This window comes from Ursus americanus, chromosome 21, assembly GCF_024610735.1.
Source record: "Ursus americanus isolate L20-20 chromosome 21, mUrsAme1.1.p, whole genome shotgun sequence".
Lineage (NCBI taxonomy): Eukaryota > Metazoa > Chordata > Mammalia > Carnivora > Ursidae > Ursus > Ursus americanus.
The window spans coordinates 26,563,782-26,584,249 of record NC_142147.1 but is presented as its reverse complement, the minus strand read 5'-3'; the positions used below and the strand labels follow the sequence as shown (position 1 = coordinate 26,584,249).

Below are 20,468 nucleotides of genomic sequence, written 5' to 3'. Positions count from 1 at the left end.
CTGGCTTTGACCACTAGCAACTTGAGCTCTCATCTCACCTTAATTCTGGATTTTTCTCAATGGGTCTTAGCCTACCTTGGCTCTGGGGAATAAATAAGAAGATGGATCATCTCTTCTCTCAAACAAGAGTTCCTTGGTGCTATAGACCTTAATATTAGAGCTAATTCTATGAACACATTCCTAAATGAAGGTGACTGCTGTCTAGAATAGAACTTTTAAAGTTTAACAAACTGCAGTCTGCTGCAAAAAGTAGCCAATACCTAGCCTAAATACTGCATCTCTTTAGAAAATGCCAGTTAGGTGGAAAGGCGTCTACTTCTGAGTTTGGAAAAGGTAAGCTAGGTTTAAGTGGACTTCAGGACCAGAGATGATCTTTGTTAGGGTTGTGGGAATGGACCCAGTAGGTCAGCACTGGTTCTTTCTTTAATGTCATAGTTAACGCCTCATCAACCTGTAAAGGCCCAAACGAGGGATCTCTGGGCCACCTAAACTGAGGAGCACCCTCCCTTCAGAAGACAATCCGCCAGAAGTCCCTGCCTAAAATTTCCAGCTAGGTCTCTCCTAGATCACTTCATTTGCTAGAATGAAACGGAGAGAAAAGCAGAAAAAGGCCAGTAAAGATAAAATTAATTTATTTGCCCTCACAACTCCGTGGGTGGCACTGGGCCCCACAGTCCTATAAGCATGCCCTGCAGCAGTGGGCTGGGAGTCCAGTTCTCTGGAGTGCCTACTCCCTCGTCCAGAGCTGCCTGAAGCCGGCTCCCTGCTGACCCCATCATCCTGCTCCCACATGCAAGAGGTGGTTAGGTCCACCTGCAACAAACCCAAGCCTTCCTCTGGCAGTAAGGACAGGGCTCTGTGGGTGGCTGTAACACGGATCCCTGTGGACCTGGGTGAGTGGGAGGGCAGGCGGGTTCAGTGCAGAGAGCCACTGTTCTGCTCTTCAAAGGCCATCTTGCCCAGGAGCTGGCTGTCCAACTCCACCCCACTCACAGGTAGCTGGAAGAAGTTCATTTCGGCTGCTAAGGCAGCCATAGCAGAAGGGTCCTGGCCAAACTGAGCTCGCAACATCATGTCCATTTTCTCCAGCCTCCTCTTGAGCCGCTTGGCTTCCCGCTCCCGGATGAGCCGGGCCTGCCTCTTCTCGGGGGTTTCATTGGCCCGCTTCAGCCTCATCGCCTCCCGATCCCGCTGCAGCCGGCGTGCCCGCTGCTCATCTGTCTCCTGCATGCGCTGCAGGCGCTTGGCTTCACGGTCCCTCATGCGCCTTACTTCCCGCTCCTCCGGAGTCTCATTGTCCCGCCGACTTTTCTTGGCTGTGCGCTCTCGTTCCAGCCGCTGCAGCCGTACTTCCAACGGCTCATTCTGTCGGCGTAGGGCCCACTTGCGAACACTGGGGGTCTGTGCTTCCAGTAGCTTACGGTAGGCAGCACAATTGTTGCATACAAGCAGAATTCCAGCAGGGTACACGGGAGGGCTAAAGGCAATGTCCTTCCCCTCAGCACTGGAGGGACCCTCACTATGGGCTGGGGGTAGGGATTCCATATTAAGTACTTCAGGGAGTTTCTCGCTGGAATACAAAAATTGGGGGTGGTTAGTGTCTCCTAGCAAGACTCAGGTATCCAGCTCTGACTCTTGTCCTACCAGGCCAGTTGCTCCAAGTTCACCACTAGGGGTCAGCCTTGAGGACTTGGGAACCTCTTCTACCACCCCCACCCCACACCTTCTCTGGGCTAGGGTGTCTACCAAGTTTTAAAGCCCTCCTGGAGTTAGAGACTGAGCCAACTGCCAGATATCCCCCACAAATGTGCAGTTTTCATTCCAGCTGGCTGATTCTGTTTGTAAGAGTTGTGCAAGGCAGTCCTACTGTGGAAATGGCAGTCCTTCTGGAGGTGGAGGCCGCCTTTAGAGGAGTCCACTGGCTCAACCCCTCCTGCCATGGCCGACTCTGCATTGTACCGAATGCAAATTTAACTAGGACACAATTCACACAGTTCCAGTCTTCCTGGGACACAGTATAGACTGTGTCCTCACACATCAGGGGCCTCTCAGCACCCTGTAACTTCTCCAAGCTTTATCATGAATGTTATTGGACTCCCCCACCCACTTTTTTGTAGTTGAAAATATTATTCTAATAGGGGAAAGAAATGAGAATTCATTTCCCTTTGGGGATATCTAATGGAACGGGCATATTTACTAGCTTCATTACTTGTATTTCCGAAGAGTCAGTTGCCCTTGCATTACCTATTTCTAGCCTTTCTTTTGATTTGGGAAAGCAGAACCCACACCGAGTAATTTGTTCCCAGAGCACGAGGGTTAGGTGACCAGCTAACCTGTTAAACGTGGCATGGCTGGTAAAACGGGCTCCACACACAGCACAGTTAGACCTCTGGTCCTCCGAGTGGATTAGGAGGTGACGACCCAATGACCCTGGGGAGCTTAGGGCCCGGCCACAGACAGGACACATGTAGCTCTTGGCGCTCACCACTGCTGCAGTGTGCTGTAAAACAGAGCCTTAATCTGTCAATTCATGCTACCTTTAAGATAATTTACACCCACTTAGAAACTGCTTTCTGGGAAATGTCCCCTTTCCTTAGTCTCAGAACAAGGGATTTTCAACTATTCTCCCCATTTAGCACCTGGAAAAGTAAGAGTCTCTTGTGTTAACAGGCCTTCAGAAGGGCCAGGCCATTCAGATTATTGTTCAGATTTCATTAGTTTGAGTTTTGACTATATTCTGGAACATGTGGCTGGATTGGTAAACAATAGGGCTCCAGAGCCAGAGCCCTCTTCAAAACCTGCAAAGAATTCATGCTTGGGATAATTTCTATCTGTTGCCTCACACTGTGCAGGTACAGGTGTGTATTAAGGGAGGAGTGAAGGCTAAGTGTAGAAGCTGGCTAGGAAGACTGGTATCCAAAAGCATTTTGTCCTGCCTTTTCTTCGATCTTTTAAAAACAATCTTCTAAAGAAAGCCCTCCCTTCATGAACAAACTATCTTTACGGTAAAACCAAGGCTGCCATGTGTGCTAATACCTTTCTAATACAGATCACAAGGCACAGGTGCTCTGCGACTGGATCGGGGGAAAAAGAGCACAACAAGCTTGTGTTCTTCTGATCCCCTCATTTATACTTTCTCTAGTATTACAGAAACGTTTATGTTAATTCATTTTTTTCTTCTTTAAAACAAGACCTCATTATTAACGTTAGTTTCTATGTCGCTATTTAAAATATGCACTGGGGTACCTGGGTGGCTCAGTGGATTAAGGGTCCGACTCATGATTTCGGCTCAGGTCATGATCTCAGGGTTGTGAGATCCAACCCTGCACCCCGCACTGGGCTCCATGCTGGGTGTGGAGGCTGCTTAGGATTCTCTCTCTCCCTCTGCCCCTGCCCCACCCCTCTCAAACAAACAAACATGCATTAAGTAATTTGGAAAAAAATAATACTTAATTTTCATAGTGTGTCTGTCTGGGAACGCAGAACAGGTTCACCCAACATATCCCACTTATTCTTTAAAACATTCTAGGGATTGGAGTGGAGTCTTACTGGAAGCAACAACCCAAGGTTCCCCTGGGAGCTGGAAGCAAGGGCTAAACGAGCTGCTGGCACTCGTGTTCCAGAGTGCGTGGCTCCCCAACCCATACCTGGTACACATGAGCAATCAGCTGCTCCCGACTCCCACAGTCTAGCTGGCAGAGGGGACACTGGCAGAGTCCAAGTAAGGGGTCAGAATTCAAGTTCCCCGTGACCTGCAATTCAACAAGTAGGCAATTCATTAAGACTGTTTACCACTCTTTGCCCTGCCCCTACCTCTTTTAACAGGGTATCCTGTTAAAAGGAACACAACCTGATATCACTTGTTTTTCTTAAGTTCCCATTATGGACCGAAGGGAAAAGTAATAGGGAAAGGGAATCACATTTGCTTCTATCTTCATTTTCTCCCAGGCTTCCTGCCCCGAGGACACAGGGCTGCCCCAGGATTGCTGATTTATCCCCCCTCCCCCATTAAACTCTGCAGAGAGAAGATTAGCTTCCTTCCTGCTCTGCTTCTTGCAGGAATCCTCAGGAAGCAATTTAGAGAAAAGATGGCACCTCAGGTAACACTCGGACTTATATTTGCAAGCATATTCAAGAGTACGCTTCAGGAAGTCGGCTGATAGTCTTGCAAAAGTGGATATTCTGTCTGGAAAGAAGTGGGGAAGCTGTACCTGGGTTAGTGATATATGGATGGATAGGAAAGCTGGTGTGATGAGAGTTGTGTGTGAGGTTGGGTAAATGGAGCTCTGAAGGAAGAAGGGCTTCACATGAAGGCCCAGGAGCCCACCAGAGGCAAGACCGTTACTGTGGATCAAGCACATCAGGGCCGAGTAGAAGGGTGCGAGGTGGGGTCCTGGACTCGGGAGCTGTTGTCACTTGCCTCATGCTCTGCCACTTCATTCCCACCAACTGGCTGTTCCGGATTTTCTAACTCTTTTTCCACTTTGACCACCCCTCCATCTTCCTCTGATGTGTGGGAAGAGACTTCATCTTGTGTGGTCTCCTCTTCATCACCCTCACTGTCACCTGGAACATACAATTTGGTCACTTGTTCTGATTTTTCCATGAATACATCTTGAATTGCTTTCCACCTTAGAGCTTGTAGCTATAATGGAAAACATTTTCAGGCCTTACATAATAGTTTATATCAATGTACAGTTTGTATAGATGGGTACAAATCATGTTGGTGGAAGAGCTATAGCTATTGTTTATAATGCCATTTACACGAAAGAGAAAATCTGAGGCAAAATTGCATTAGACAGTAGTTATTGGGTTCTGTACATTATCATAAAAATAATTCTTCTTACACATGATTCCCAAATATCTTATACGTGAAATCACACCTCCCACGCACCTCACACCATGCTCATTCCCACAACACACCACTCTGACTTACCCACACTTCTCACTGATTTTATTACTTACTTTTCTCCATAACCCCCTGCACAATTTTTCCAATGGTATCACATGTACTATTCTATTCTGAGTCCCACTGATCTTTTCTCTCCCAACAAACCCTAAGGCACACTTAGAGAAAAACCAACAAGTTTTTTCTCCCTCTTCTCAAGAAAGGAGGCAGTAGTAAATTAGTTAAAAATGATGTCACCTTATAGGGAAAGGTTTGTTCAATCCAGCAGAAAAAAGAGCACAGCAACCAACCTTTGGCCATTTGTTGTGCTATCTGACTCAGGGTGTTCTTACCTTGCTAGTACCTCAGAATTCTAGGCTAAATAAATCCATTGTTTGTGTTGGTTCTCTGGATTATCTGACAGATAACTGACTGCATTAAGTGAAGGGAACAGGCCATTCTTTAGGATGAAATATAATTTCTTGTGACTAAAGTAAGAATTGAGTTTGTTTTGATTTAGGGGGTAGGACATGGCTGTGGGGGGTGTCTGCCTGTGGCTGGGGGATCTGCAAGGTTTTTGTGGACTGATGTTTTCCCCTATTACTTATAAAATAGGGGGGGAAGATTTTTTAAAAACCATGATAAAAAAGGGAATTTGTTCTGAAAAGAAAAAAAAGAAGTGCTAGTACCTTGAAGATCACAAGAGGAAGCCAAGCCTAGGGAAGCTGTGAGACTCCAGCCCCATCCCAACCACACTTAGATCATAGATTCCCGGGCCTGACTGTGAGCAAGAGAAAGAAGTACAAGGCAGACTTTCACCTGTGAGACTCAGCTTTCCTAGCTAACAGTGCTTCTTGTCTTCTCTCTACTATCCTTTGTGTAATTTTGAAATCCACCAGTTTCTGGGCAAAACTGATTACATTCCTTTTCTTCATAAGAAAGTCTAACCAAATCATCTGCTAGTAGTTACATGTGTCTCTATTAGACATTCTACTTGTTTCGTGGACTGGATTTGGGCCCTGGAAGGACCTATGGTATGTATGCCTTATTCCCTAGCCCAAAGTTTCATCTGAATTCATCTCAGTAATGAAGGATTGGAACAGATTAAATCATACCATATTTTCTCACCAGCTTATCTGGAATATTTGTAAACTTAGTCTAAGACAACATTGTATCAAACACATTACATGACTGATCAAAAATCTAAACACATCTCTCTACTAAAATGATTTTTTAAAAATAAGTATGCCATCTAGAGGGATGATGCAGCTTTTCCAGAATGGAAACCTATTAGATTTTATAGATGTTGCCATTCCTATCCTGTTACTCAAACTGGCGGCTTCCAAGGGTTTTCTAGAAATCTTTGGGTTACTTTTCTGTACCCAAGCAATTAGACACTAAATTATTATTTGTTTGTTGTTGCTAGATTATTAGTTTGAGTGGAAACTGTAGTGCCTAAAAGGCTGCTGAACTCTTTCCCTCTTTGTTATTCTTCAACCTCAAATGTGGAGAAAAATAAAAAATGCCACTCTGCATTCACAGTAATACCAACCAATATCAGACGGGTGTGATTAGTAAAGTAAGGAAATCATCCTAGGAAACAACACATCTCAAAATATATTTGTGCAGGCAGGTCATGGAACAGATGATCCATGAGGTCAGCTAGTTACCTGCCACTGTCTTTTCCTACTCTTTCCAGAGATTTATTAGGACTTGGTGTGGGAACACCTTGACTTTAGCATTTTATTCCTTTCTTTAAATTCCATTTTTTTAATTGATTTTTTTTTAAAGTAATCTCTACACCCACTGTTGGGGCTCAAACTCACGACTCCAAGATCAACAGCTGCCTGCTCTACCAAGTGAGCCAGCGAGGTGCTCTGACTTCAGCATTTCATATGATGCATAATCTCATTAGTAAGGAAATTCTCTTATATAACATTAAAACGGGGTCCTCAAGCAAAAATTTCATTAATGCCACTCTTACATTTTGTTAATAATGAGTACATAGACTCTAGGAAACAGATTCCTTTCATTTGACCTAAGCCAGGGACAGGTTGAGTACTAATGATCCCTTGCCCAATCACAGTCATCACAGACCTCTCTGTGTATGGCACTGCACCAAGTACTGCAGGCCGTGAGTTAAAAAAAACATAATGCCAAACCTGTCCTCTCTCCGGATAAGCATATGCTCATACACCTTAGAACACCTTTGGGAACACTGAGGATCCACAAATCTCCTTCTTCATGTCTTCCTCCCAACCCCCATGCACAATCCCCAGAGCACACACACTCTGATAATTCTTCTCCCATTGCCCTGAGTCATTACCAGAAGGTGCAGAACTCACTGCTACTGGAGTCCTGATCTCTTAGTTGTTGGATAGCTTGTCGCTGACTGCCAAGGTCTCCAGGAAAATCAGTTTTCATCATCGCCTGGCGGGCTTGCTCTTCTAGCCCAGCAAATACTTGATCCCCTGGTGGTCACAAGGAAAAATAGTCAGGCCACCAGCTGGGCAGCATATATCCCCAGGGAAGCTGGCTGGAAAGTCAGACCATTCAAAGGTAGGAGACAGGCAGGTACCCTGCGGTGGGGTCATCCATCTCTAAGTCAGCTTGCTGCCTCCTGGAGTTTCTGGGCGAGGCTACTCTTCCTGGGCAGTAAGCCAGATGCTCTAGAAAGCATCACTTGCTTAAATCCTTCTAATCTTGACTCCTTTCAAAAGGTAATCAATTGCTACTTTACTAATTTAACTTCAGAATCTCAATTCCATTTGTAACCTTCCATCAGGATTGGTGAGAGAGGCAGAAGAGGCAAAGTGACAGGATGATAAAGAGAGGGCAACAAATCTGGGCACAATCTCTGATTCTTAGTGTACTAACATTATGGCCCTGACTCAGTGTCTACCTCTGACTATAAACAAGTGCTTCAAATAATCCTTCCAAATAACAATCTCTCTAAACTCACCTTTCAGCCACCCTCCTTCCAAGACATGCTCTGGAAGTTCTTCCTTGACTCTACTTCTATGTCTATCAGAATTAACCACAAGCAAATCAACAACTGGTTGAATAATAGATTAACAGATAATTATATGAACTCATTTTTGCTAAGGAACAAACTTCCTGAAAGACACCAACTAATTTGCAACAAATAATATTGTTATCTAGTTTCCTTGGTCAATGTGGTGTGTTTTCTCTTTTCTTTTCTTTTCTTGTATGGGATATCCAAAAGCCCTGGACCTGTCCCTGAATATGCATTTACTTTCGATGAACTCTGCCTAGGATCTGTGTAGTTGCTGGAGAGTTAACTTTTAAGTGCTCTTTTATTTCCAAGAGGCCAGGCATAAGGAGAAAAGAGAATTGGGTTTCTCGAGGTTTCCATTATCTCAGAGTGGAAACTACAGTCCCCATTCTCCAGCCACCAAGAGAGAATAATAAAAAGCCCTAGTGAAATGTCTGACGAGAGGCCAGGCGCTTTCTTACTGGAGAGAAAGGAAAGTAAACAGGCTCGGGTTCCAAGCCAGGATACAATGAGGCAGGAGAAATGGTCAGTTGACCTGTGCTATCAGTCTGTGGGCAATGACAGAACTAATATGAAGTAGGCTTCATGTGATTCACTTAGACATTTGTTCAGCAAAAATTCAGTGAGCATCCATCTGCTAAGTGTTAAACACTAATAATTACTATTTGGCACGTCCTAGTTCCAGACTCTATGTTAAGTGCCTTATAGTTTCTATCTTAATTCTCTGCAAAACTCTATGTGGTAGGTATTCCTACCCGTATTTTACTCAAGAGAGAATTAAGGCTTATAGGAGAGCAAAGTATTCAAACCTGATCCATACAGCTCTAATATCCGTATTTCAAACTGCTTTCAAGCAGAGCTATAAGCAGGTGAGATGGTTCATCAGAGTGGTTTTGCTGAAAACAAACACTTGTCTCTGTGTGAGAAGAATGGCTCTGATCCTAGCAATGATGTTACCTTCGTACCATAAGAAACTGATGCTACACCTCAAATACCAAAGTACTGTTCTCAAGGCCAGTAAATGACAAGGGAACATCATTTTGATGGTTCTGATACTGTGGTGAGTTACCATGCTGACTAACTAATACTGGGGCTACTCTGATCAATACTGTGAGTGGGAGTAGAGGTGGTGAGGGTTCAAGTGAATCTTCTAGCCATACTGACCTCAGGTAAAAGAAAAATAAGCAGCTTTAAGTCCATTTTCAAAATATCACAATCACAAACTGGATATAAATTACTGCGAGGGAAAGTAAACAGTGAATTCTGTTACAGCACCTCCTCATCCTTTTTGTAGAAAGAAAATGTTTTTCTTCATGGTGGTTGCACTGTAACCACAAGACCATGGCCAACTGGACTAGTTACTGAATTCTTCTGGGTGGATGCATGCTTTCGGACCTGGAAATCATGGGCAGAAATGGCACTAAGGGACACGTTATATACCCGTAGATAATTACCAAGGGGCAGACCATTCTCATCAGTGACACTTCTCATCTCTAAGGAAACCTACTCAGAAACAAACTAGGTTTATAACATAGGAAGAATACTTCTTTTTCCCTTACTAGGTAATTACCATTGGATTAGTAGAAGGGCATCTAAAAGGATAAGTACCTTTCAAGATCAACTAGTAATTCAGTTTAGACCCATCAACTTGAGCTCAATATTTTTGCCTGTTGATACTATCTAAATATTTAGGCCTTCACAGAACAGAGAAGAGTCTATCCCATACGACGTCCCTATCTAGGACTTTTGCTGGCAATCTCACTTACGATAGTTGGAACAAATTAATTCTGTTATTCCTTTTTGGCAGTTTGGAAAGAAAAGCTGTGCTCTTATATTTGGTTCTATTCCCGACTTGGGAAAAAGGCTAAGGGAAACTTTATTCCTCAGGGCTATTCCTACCTTAAACATCAATGTAAAGGAAAATATATAAAAACCATTAATCAAGTGATTTTGGCATATCTCATAGGAGAAGATACGTGAATGATCTTTCAGTAGTCACTATTTACCTAAGCTCTAAATCCCACTGTCCAGAATTATCCTTTCATAAAAAGATAGTGATACCTTTTACTACGATACTAAAAGTAGTGATACCTTTTACATACCTAAAAGTGTGTCATAGTAACTCAAGTCAAATAGGATCCATAGAGATACTGGTGCTTAAGAAGTGTTATATAATTGCCTTTTTTTATAATGCAGAATTATTATTTCCTTCTATCTTGAGACTATTGGAGTAGGTTAAAAAAAAAACCTCAGGTCTCCAGATATTAATGTAGGGCAACCATTTTATTTAATGTAACATTGGTATTTATTTGTCTATTAATAGTTGAGAACAAGTCATCTAAGCTCTACAGTAAAAACCAAGGTGCTACTTTTTTTTTTTTTGGTATGAAATCAAGATGCTATTTGATTTGGCTAAGGTTTTTCAGACCAGACAAGAAGAAGGCCATCCAAGCAAGTTTGGAGAACAGATGAGAAGTCTGGGATGAAAGTTACTAGAAAGGCAAAGATTTTACAATTCTCTGTATTGACCCCTTGATTCAATTAAATAAATGCAATTTCTGGCTGACTGAAATTAAGTAAAGCAAAGCAGCTGAAAAAAATTCTAAGAGAGCAGATGTCAAATTCAGAAAAAAATGAGCTAATCTTGGGAATGAGGAGTTTAGGATTCCATTCCAGCTGACAGTCTCTGTAACCCAAGGTGCTACCACATGCTGGGAACACAGCCATTTACCTCACAAGGATGCTGACAGAACGAATAAGGACAAAACAAGTTGTGCTTTTTGGAAGAGAAGGAACTTTAAAGGCTTTTTTCCCTACTCCTCTGTAAAAGGCGAGAAGCTTTTACTGAAGTTCAAAGTTTTTAGTCTTGTTTGTACTTTGTAATGTGAAAACAAAAGTGTCTTAAGAAAAACTTAAAAAAAAAGTTTTCCTTTTCTTAGTGGTTTGCTTGGCATAAACACACCAAATGATTGTACAATGGACTCTATTTTCAACCTCTCTAGAAACAGCTGACAGAAACTTGTACTCAGAAGGAGGTGAGATGAGGAAGGTCTAACAGCCCATCCATAGTTTCTCTGATACTAACAATTCTGGGCTTTTATTCAGAAAGCTCTGTGTCAAATCTGTTAATGAACTGAGCAAACTACACGATTATGCCTGGATGATTCTGGGGACAGGAGAGATCATGAAGGTAATTTAGATACAGAGACAGTCCTGAGGAAAGCCGAGGAACTGCCAGTGCAGCCTGCCCGCTGGCTTCTAAAGTGGATCTGACAAATGCTGTCAGGCTACAGCAGTGGGATTCTTAATACATTCTTTTAGGCGGGCTTTGAGCTTCATGCCACACAACCTTCTTCCCAGAAGGCAGATGTAATGGAGTTCTGCTATTACTCTACTCAAGTGCCGACTGGCTTTAACACTTCAGCAAAGCCTGTGCAGACATTCTTGCCTCCCAGACCTTGAGTCCATTCCATTTACTTTAAATAGATGAGCAGCATTAAATTCAATACATTTGATTGGTTCTATTTCACTGCAAGGGGATAGGAGACTCAAGTGGCCAGAAGACTGAAATTACCTATTCCTACTTGCCATTATTGTCATGGGTGATGAGAAGAGGCCCTTTTGAAAATGGCAGGATTGGCTTCAGTCCCCAAACAGTCACTAAGTAGAAAGTCCTGAGACACCAGCAAATCTCAGTGTCTTTTCTTCTTTAGTTAGGCTTAGTCTATTACCTGAGAAGCCTCCACGGTTCCCCACCCAAATGCATCACTGAACACAGCCCCTCCCTGGGGGTCTGCTTTTTAGTTGCAGCTGAATACTTCTGTTCACAGCCCTCTTAATGGTCCCCACCATAGAGCCTGCACAGTCCCACCCACTCCACCACAATATGCTGTTCACTCGCTCTGGAAACTGTATTTCTGCCGCTGTGGATGTGTGATACTCTCTTCTCCGTGGCCTGTTTGTTCATCTGTTGTCTGACCCAATACCAGCTCATCCTGTGTTCAGCTATGGTAGGAAGAGAGTCAGCAGATGGATATAAGCTCTGTGGACACAGGCACAGACCATACAAGCCTTCACTGGCTTTCCCTGGCCTTATCACAATCATCCCATCATCTCCACCAGCTACTCTCCTTAAATCTAACCAAATCTTTTTGGACAGGTGGCTTTTATAGGTAAATGCCCAACTCCTATGGCTGCCTTATTTGTGAACCCCTCATCTGTACTAAGAGTACCTTTTCCTGCCCTGCCTTCTTGGGGTCACATCTGTATCTTTTATTACTACTCATTTTCAACCAGAGAGAAGACTATCCTCCTGAACCTCTGGGTTGGATTACCTGGGCTAGAGAGGTCTCTCTCAACAACCATCACACTCAGGCCCACTACATTTCACCGTTTAAGCAGCAACTTCTAAACCCTTCCTCAACTACTCACTCACCTTTATATTAAGCAGACTTCCACACCCACCTATTCCAGAATATACTCCTAGAAGCATCAAACTTGTTCTCTTATAAAACCTTTCCAAGACTTGAGTTGAAGAATTAATCATATATGGAGGCTTGCCACCCTAATCTCATTAACCTATACAGTGTTGAAGTCTTCCTAATTCCTCTGTTCCTACTGTTTCTTCTCTCACTCTTGAAATTACCCAGTAAGTCAAGGTATATAGTACCTGGCATACAGTGTGTTTTTAATAAGTTTTAATCCTCTTATCTTAAACTCCTTGACTAATCTATTCTCTCATATGTAAAGTTCTTTCCTCAAGAAAACACCTGTTATAATTATACCACTGAATTCTCTTCAGATGTTCCTGTACCTTGTGTAGTCAGTCCTCCATAATAATAGGGTACTATTTGGCTCTTTTTTAAACATTTCGGTGAGGATGCTTATCTGCCCAGATCATAGGAAACTGGTTAATTCCATCAAATCTGCATATATATATTAATGTTAATTTAAAGAGACATTTTTGAACATCCTCTATAAGCAGTGCTAGACGTAGAGAGGAATAGCAGGAATATAAATGGGACATAGTCTCTACCCTCTAGAATTTTTTTTTTTAATTTTATTTATTTATGTGACAGAGAGACAGCCAGCGAGAGAGGGAACACAGCAGGGGAGTGGGAGAGGAAGAAGCAGGCTCCCAGCGGAGGAGCCCGATGTGGGACTCGATCCTGGAACGCCGGGATCACACCCTGAGCCGAAGGTAGACGCTTAAGGACTGCGCCACCCAGGCGCCCCTACCCTCTAGAATTTTACAGTCTAATTGATGAAATAAAACATACATATAAAATTGTTGAGAAACAATGCAAGGCAATAATGCATACCTAGTCTTTCCCTCATGGGATACATCCCACACACTGCTTCATAGTCCTAAAACACTGCATTCTAAATGTCACTCCATTTACTCCGCTCAAAAACCTTCGGTACCTCCTTATAGTCCACAGTATAAAGTATGAACTTGGACTGGCCTTCAGGCCTCTACAATGTACAGTGAAACATCTCCAACCTCATCTTGTGTCCTATGACACCTGAATAAATAAAACTTCTGCTTCATACAGTCTCCTTATCCCCTGAACATGTGCATTCCTTTTTTTTGTTTTAAGATTTTATTTATTTATTTATTTTTAGAGAAAGACAGAGAGAGACAGAGAATACATGTGCAAGTGGAGGGAAGGACAGAGGGAGAGAGAGAATTCCAAGCAGACTCTATGCTGAGTGTGGAACCCAATGCAGAGCTCGATCTCACAACCCTGAGATCATGACCTGAGCCAAAATCAAGAGTCAGACACTCAACCAACTGAGCCACCCAGGAGCCCCTGTGCATTCCTTCTTGTATCTTTGCTCACATCATTTCCCCCACCTGATTTTCCCTCTTCCTTCTTCCTTTCTTAAAAATCCACTTCCTACCTTCTAAGGTCCAGTCAAGTTCACAGTCTAGGGCCTCTTTCGCGAAGCATTCCCTGCTACCTCAGTCCATGAAACTCACTCCCTCCTATTAACTTCTGTAGTACACACAGTCTGCAGCACCCCTATATGGCACTCAGCATATACTGTCTTGTGTTTTTAGATATTACTTTATGTATCTGTGGCTACATGATAGCCTCATATATTTTTATGTTGTTTTATAGCCCTGGCATCTAGCACAGGCTTTGTACAGATATACTATAAACGTCTGTTAATGTGAATACTAAGGATGAATCAAGTGCACCTACTAAAACAAGTTTCTAACACCTCCTCCAGCAACCAGACGCACTTTAAACCCATCCTGTTCAACCTCTTTAACCCTTTTTCCTGCACAAACTGAGGCTTTCACCTGAATTCAGATTACTCTTTCACTTCAACCCTCAATGTTCCCAGGTTCCAGAAGACAAAACCCAGTACTTACAGTGAACTTTATTTGGATTTGTCTGTTTCCGACGGGACATGTTTCCCTGATCCGAGAGCTCTGTCCTTTCCCAGTTTCACAACTGGATATGTTACTACCTCCTTGCAGGATGCTGACCTATGATAATAAGGATATTGTTAGCACATGTCATTTTTCCCAGAAGTTAGACAAAATTAAAGATAAAAAGACTTTAAAAATAGTTATTGAGTATATAAAACTCACCAGTTATAAATAACTGAATTTTAACAAGAAAGAAATGAATAGATCTCTAGCACAACATCAAGATCCCAAGAAGTTTAAGAGGGGACTCCTTCAAAGGATTTAGAGAATTCCACTCTAAATCTATCTGTGGAATCCAGAATACTGTTAATTGATCAGGATCAAGGTCATAGAATAGAAAAAGGATAGAAAAAGAAGCAAAAAACTCAGGCGAACAGCTTTAGAAGCACTGCAGGCTCAAAAGGATAACCCCCGTGAATACAAAAAGAAGCAAAAGGAAGGAAAAGGGGGTGGTAGCTCACATGGTATACACCCACTGGAAGTCAAGCCCTGCAATCTGCACAAATGGGAGCCTCCAGGTGTTTTTTTCAAAAAGTTATCTTGTCTGGAGGTGACAAAGCATCACATCCCTGTGAGACAGGAAATGTCTCAAAACTTTTAGGCACCTATAAATGAAATCAACATGGAAAATAGAGCCTCTATCTTGTGGGGTAGACACAATGCTGGGCACTGAGGATGACAGCGCACTAAATGCAATCAGACTTCCAATGTTGAAGATGAGCTCTCACCGGAAAAGCCATATGCCATCCACATTGTTGAGTACTAATTCAACACCCCAGTGTGGAACATCAATCTGGCCCTGCTCACATGCTCTGGAGTGGCGGTCAAAGTTAATAACTTTAGTGCCTCCTTTCAATCCAGCCTCTATGTAGCAAAGAGATCAGTGGGAAGAACAAAGAGAAAAGCTCCCCAAATGAGAAGTGCGGCAGAGACCTGCATCTGCTTCCCTGAAATTGGAGGGAACAGATACGTAAGCCTGGAGGTTCCTGGTTAGTTTGTAAGAAAGACTTTCCCAGCAGTAAGTGTTGTTAGAGAGTCTGAAATGGATTAGTAGTGAAAACTGCGAAATCTTCTATGAAAGGCACAGTAAATAAATAGATTAAAAAGAGAGATTCTCTTTCCTACTAAGACAAGAATATAGACCTGTTAACCCTCTAAGTTTTCTTTCAGTTCCTGCCTTTTCAAATTGTACTTACACTGAATAAGCAAGTAGTTTAATGCTTTAAGAGGCATCGTGAGAGGCTACTGCTAACTATACTTTGCACTCCAGTTAGTGAAGACTCATCTCCTGTTATGCCAACTAACTCCTCTCGATGTAGCTAGAAAGGACCTCAGACCTGTAAGCAGATCCTGCCTCCCCTTACCAAAAGAAGAAAGAAACCGCAAATGGCAAAGACAGGCCTCCACAGGAAGTGGCAAAGGAAGCAGCTCTCAGGCAGTCTTCTATCATATCTGCATATCAAACACAGTTCTTTTTCAGACCTTTAATTAAAAAACAACAACAACAGAAAAAAACCAAAAAACCCCAACTCCAAATGTATACAGTACAAATCAATTTTAACTAGTTAGAGGGCAATATGCTGAGTGCTAATGGTATGTATTCTCTGTGCTAAGTTTTGTTTGCATAGGTCATTTCTTTCTAATCAAGTAGTTACTTTATTAATGGAAGCAGTGAAGGAATATTCACTTTGGGTCTTTTCCTTTAACTCTGTGGAATCACAAGGTAGAAAGTTGAATGAAATGCAGGATGTCTATAATTTTTTTCTAAAATTTGCAGAGCTATACCTCTCTATTATATAAGAGAAAAAATGAAATATTAACTAATGTTTAAAATTTCTCTTCAAGATTAGAAATTGAAACTGTGAGATAAAAGTAATGAAGATCCTTCTGAATGAAGACCAAATAACTTGAGACAGACTCAATTCAGATCATCTTGGTGAGACAACAGTTCAATACTAAAGCTGCAAGTCAGAAACACAGATGAGTATCTGCATATTCAAATAGGCAGTGTCCACTGAATCTCACAATCCTCCTAGCGGCGGAATGGGGAACTGACCAGATGGTACCCAATGGGACTTCACACCTGAGGGATTAAGGGAAAAAACAAGCAAACACCCTTTTCTGCCTCAAAAAAAAAAAAAAAGAAAGCCTGTGGAGTCGTGGACTCTAGAAAATACATAAGAAAATACATACATACGTAAACGGCAGTGTAAGTGCGTTCTTGAACACATTAAGATCTCAGAGGTTAGACAACAGTTTTACAGGCAATAAAAGCTAAAATTCATAGACACATCGTCCTAAAAATCACTCATTCAGTTTTACTTTTAACACTGCCTCTGTTCCCAAGCCCGAATCTAAAACCAACAAAAAAATGTAAATGGAGAGCCGCCTGAACATCACCATCTGGAAGAAAAAATGGGACAGGAAGAAAGGTGAACGCTGAGATTCAGGTTTACAAGGGGTTCTATGTAAAAAGGAAGGAAGCTTCGTCTTTAGAACGAGGTTAATAGTCCTTTGGAGGGGGGCCAACATCTCCCCGTAACATTGTCCCTGCTCTCCCACAGGTGCTAGGTTGCAGCTTCCAGAACACACCACAGACTTGAGCATGAAAAAAACAGGTGAAATTCAATCTTTAAAAAAAGAGGGTGCACTCCCACCTCCAGCTCTGGTGCAGTTCCCACGGAGCAAAGTAAACTCGCCTGAATCCCAGTGATTGTATCTGCCACAAAGGAGAGGACAAGAAAGCTGGTCACGTAGCTGCCTCACTGACCCTGTTCCCACTTTCTTTGGTCTGGAGCATGTGTACAATCAGCCGAGATGGTCCCTTTGGCTTCTTCAAGCATGAGCACAGGTAGATTTCCAGGAATTATCGACAAAAGCCAGAGGTCTTCCCAGGCGGCTCAGACAAACCCTCAGACGACACAGTCTTCTCAGAAATCTAAATTTAGAAGCCGTTCTGCGAGACCGCGACGCGGGACTGACACCCGGGTCTGCACTCCCACGCCCATCCTCCCCCTCCCCCAGCTCCACCCCAGCCTGTCAGACGCCGGGGCCGTCCCGGCCGTGCCCGGCCCTGCCCGACCTGGGCCCACGGCGGGAGGGCGGCGGCGCGGACGCCCCTCCCGCGCCCGAGACCGCCAGAGGGACTGAAAGAGGAACGGCTGGTGGGGAGCCAGCTGAGTCCGGCCTCGTCTCGGGAACCGGCGCTGGGGGAGCGTCGGCGCCTGGGCTGCCCCCGCCCCCCGGTCCAGCGAGCCGGAGCCCACTCCCCAGACACAGACAGACAAAAGGACCGACAGCCGGCGAACAAGGGGGAGGGCGAGGAGCCCCTGCATCCTCAGCCTAGCCCCGGAGGGAAGGAGACGGGGGTCTTTTTACCCGGCGCCTCGGCGCTCCGCGGCGCTCCGCGTCCCTGGGCCCCGCCTCCGGACAGAAGGACTGCCGGACAATGGGCCCCGGGCCGCAGCTCGGGCCGGCCGGGCCGGGGCTCTCCGGGACTGGGCCCCGGCAGGCGGAGGGCGGCTTCGAGCCAAGCCGGTGGCGGGGAGCCGAGGGGCGGCGCTGCAGACGGACAAAGCCAACGGCAGACAGACAGACGGAGGGGGAAAAGATGGCGACGCGGGCGGCGGGAGCGCGCTGCTCGCGCACCCGCAGCGAGTGGGGCGCGTGCACGAGCCTCTCCTCTCTCCCTCCCCCCTTCTCCAGGCTGGTCCCCTTCCCCGCTCCCCAGGCGCGCGCCCGGCGGCGTGGGCGGGGCTTTAGAGGAGAGGGGGTCTGGGGAGGCGGGACTTAAGGGAGTGTCCAATCACAGATGTGTGAGGGGGGGCCTCGCCTCCATCCTCGCGCCCCGGGGGCCACCCAGCCTCGCCTCCTCTTTGGTCTTTCTTCAGCCCCGTCAGCCCCACAGGTCCCGTATCCTTTCCTGGACCTGTGAACTCCGCCCTGACAGTCAGCTCCGATACTGGTTTCTTACCCCACCTTTGAGTTCAGCCACAAAACCCACATCCCCCAACCACACACCGCAGGCTCCCCCTCCTTAGCCCAACCTGAGTCTCTCCCCCAACCCAAACCCTCTTCCCTTGGTTCCCCCTAAACTTCGCTGTTTCTTCGACCCCCAAGGCATTTAATGTGACCAAGACCTAGGGGCCACGGGCCTTTGTGGGAGGGGCCAAGGTCCGCTGTCAGAACCTTAGAGGAGAAAAATCTTTAGATTTCTTTTAGGCGTTTAAGTCTCCAACATGATTCTTAACTAGTAAAATAACAGTAGCTGTAGACCAAGGGGCTTAAGATACAGAGCAGAGTAACTTTGGCACTGTTGCCACTTAAGGGGCATTTGGGGCAATTGAAAGTGGTTAGACGCACTTCCTAGTAAGAAGTCCCCTTGTCATCATCCCCATTTCCTCACTACTTTTCTTTCCTTCCTCTTACTCCGTCTTCTTGAAGAATGCCTAAGACTGCCTCTGACAGAGCCTACCTGAAGTAGGAAATGCGGAGAAATGAAAATGGGATCTGGTAATAGAAGATCTAGCCTTGAGTCCCAGCCCTGCCACTGACCAGCCTGGTGAGCAAGTCCCTATTCTGAACCTCTACTTCCTAAAATGCAAATTGGATAATAATGTAATAGTTCTTAACCTTACTCTCATAGGGTTTTTGTAATCAGAGGGTTAAGTAAAATGAAGATATGAAAGCGTTAGGCAAATAGTCCTTGTGATTCCTGGCCCCAGGAAGAAGAGCTAATGAAGATGCTGACCCGTGTTTTTAAAGCAACAAGTCCTGGTATTTGCATAAAGTGTTCTTGCAAAATGTTCTTCCCATAAATCTCCAATGAGATGATATCATTGTCTGCATCTTGTGGGAGAATGGCTGTATTGAAGGAACTTGGTCCTTCACAATTGTGTGGTAAGCAGCTTCATTCATTCATTCATTCATTCATTCATTCATTGTGGCTGGGGTATTTAGGTAGAAATTATTTCGGTTAAGGAAACATTTTAATTTCATTTTAAATGTTAATTTCTAGGTAGCCAGAAAGTGGAATATTTTCATCTAACCAGAAGTTTTTTAGACACTTTTATATAAGAATGCAAGGTGGAATAAATTGCACCACTAGGAATTTACCCAAAGGATACAAAAATACTAATTTGAAGGGATACATGCACTCCAATGTTTATAGCAGCATTATCTACAATAGCCAAATTATGGAAAGATCCCACATGTCCATCGACTGATGAATGGAGAAAGAGGATGTAGTGTGGGCTGTCTGGGTGACTCCGTCGGTTAAGCATTTGACTCTTGATTTCAGCTCAGGTCATGATCTCCGGATCGTGATATGGAGACCCAGGTTGGGCTCTGTGCTCAGCGGGGAGTCTGCTTGAGATTCTCTCTCCCTCTCCCACTGTCCCTCCCCTTGCTCGCACATGCACACACACACTCCCCTAAATAAATAAATAAATAAATAAATAAATAAATAAATAAATAAATAAATAAATAAATCTTTTAAAAAAAGATTTAGCACACGTGCACACACACACACATATACCATTACAAATGGAATATTACTCAGCCATAAAGAAGAGTGAAATCGTGCCATTTACAATGACATGGATGGGTTTAGAGAGTATTATGATAAGAGCAGTCAGTCAGAGAAAGACAACTACCATATGATTTCACTCCTGTGGAATTTAAGAAACAAAATAAATGAACATGAGGGAAACAAGAGAGGCAAGCCAAAAAAACAGACTCCTAACTATAGAGAAGAAACTGATGTTTACCAGGGAGGAGGTGGAGGAGGTGATGGGTTAAATAGGTGATGGGGATTAAGGAGTGTGGCACTTGTTGTGGTGAGCACTGGGTGTTGTATGTGTTGAATCACTAAATTCTACCTCTGAAACTGATTTAACACTGTATCTTAACTAACTGGAATTTAAATAAAAACTTGGAGGAAAAAAGAATGCAAGCTAGAATAAATATTGGCTTTCATACTTAACAGTAATTCTTGATGAGTTTAGACTGAGGGATGCAAATATAGCTTTATTGTGTTTAAAGTTCACATAGATGATATTTTCAACATGAAAACAGCAAGCAGGTAAAACATTAGGAGAAAGCCTCCAGTGAAATTTCTTGGT

The 20,468-nt window shown here is 43.9% G+C and overlaps 2 protein-coding genes across 8 annotated transcripts in view; one reads left to right on the top strand and one right to left on the bottom strand.

Moving 5' to 3' along the window:
• Positions 1 to 16,493, top strand: part of ATXN1L (ataxin 1 like) — a 28,584-nt gene extending 12,091 nt beyond the window's left edge. The window contains exon 3 of the transcript XR_015728054.1: positions 16,192 to 16,493. The gene's annotated coding sequence lies outside the window, so the exon portion shown is untranslated. The remainder of the gene's footprint in view (positions 1 to 16,191) is intronic.
• On the bottom strand, positions 616 to 17,864 carry ZNF821 (zinc finger protein 821). 7 transcript variants are annotated; one of them, XM_045810266.2, is made up of 10 exons: positions 17,725 to 17,864; positions 17,004 to 17,065; positions 15,711 to 15,798; positions 14,287 to 14,403; positions 9,180 to 9,299; positions 7,234 to 7,359; positions 4,421 to 4,566; positions 3,648 to 3,752; positions 2,334 to 2,500; positions 616 to 1,570 (listed from the first exon to the last, which is right to left on the bottom strand). In XM_045810266.2, exons 6-10 carry the CDS (start codon positions 7,313 to 7,315, stop codon positions 916 to 918), a joined length of 1,155 nt encoding a protein of 384 aa, XP_045666222.1. In that variant the 5' UTR covers positions 7,316 to 7,359; positions 9,180 to 9,299; positions 14,287 to 14,403; positions 15,711 to 15,798; positions 17,004 to 17,065; positions 17,725 to 17,864; the 3' UTR covers positions 616 to 915. The 7 variants fall into 7 exon arrangements, with proteins under 7 accessions (XP_045666222.1, XP_045666218.1, XP_045666219.1 ...); XM_045810262.2 differs by lacking the exon at positions 9,180 to 9,299; XM_045810263.2 differs by lacking the exon at positions 9,180 to 9,299 and having other exon boundaries at positions 17,004 to 17,284; positions 17,725 to 17,861.
• Between the last annotated feature and the right edge of the window lie 2,604 nt (positions 17,865 to 20,468).

What these genes read in the sequence shown, in the direction of transcription:
- ZNF821 (XM_045810262.2), bottom strand. Translation starts at nt 14,326, where the DNA reads ATGTCCCGTCGGAAACAGACAAATCCAAATAAAGTTCACT. An exon ending in AAATCCAAATAAAGTTCACT is followed by an intron (nt 7,360 to 14,286) that starts GTAAGTACTGGG and finishes TGTGACCACCAG; the next exon opens with GGGATCAAGTATTTGCTGGG. An exon ending in AGATCAGGACTCCAGTAGCA is followed by an intron (nt 4,567 to 7,233) that starts GTGAGTTCTGCA and finishes TGTATGTTCCAG; the next exon opens with GTGACAGTGAGGGTGATGAA.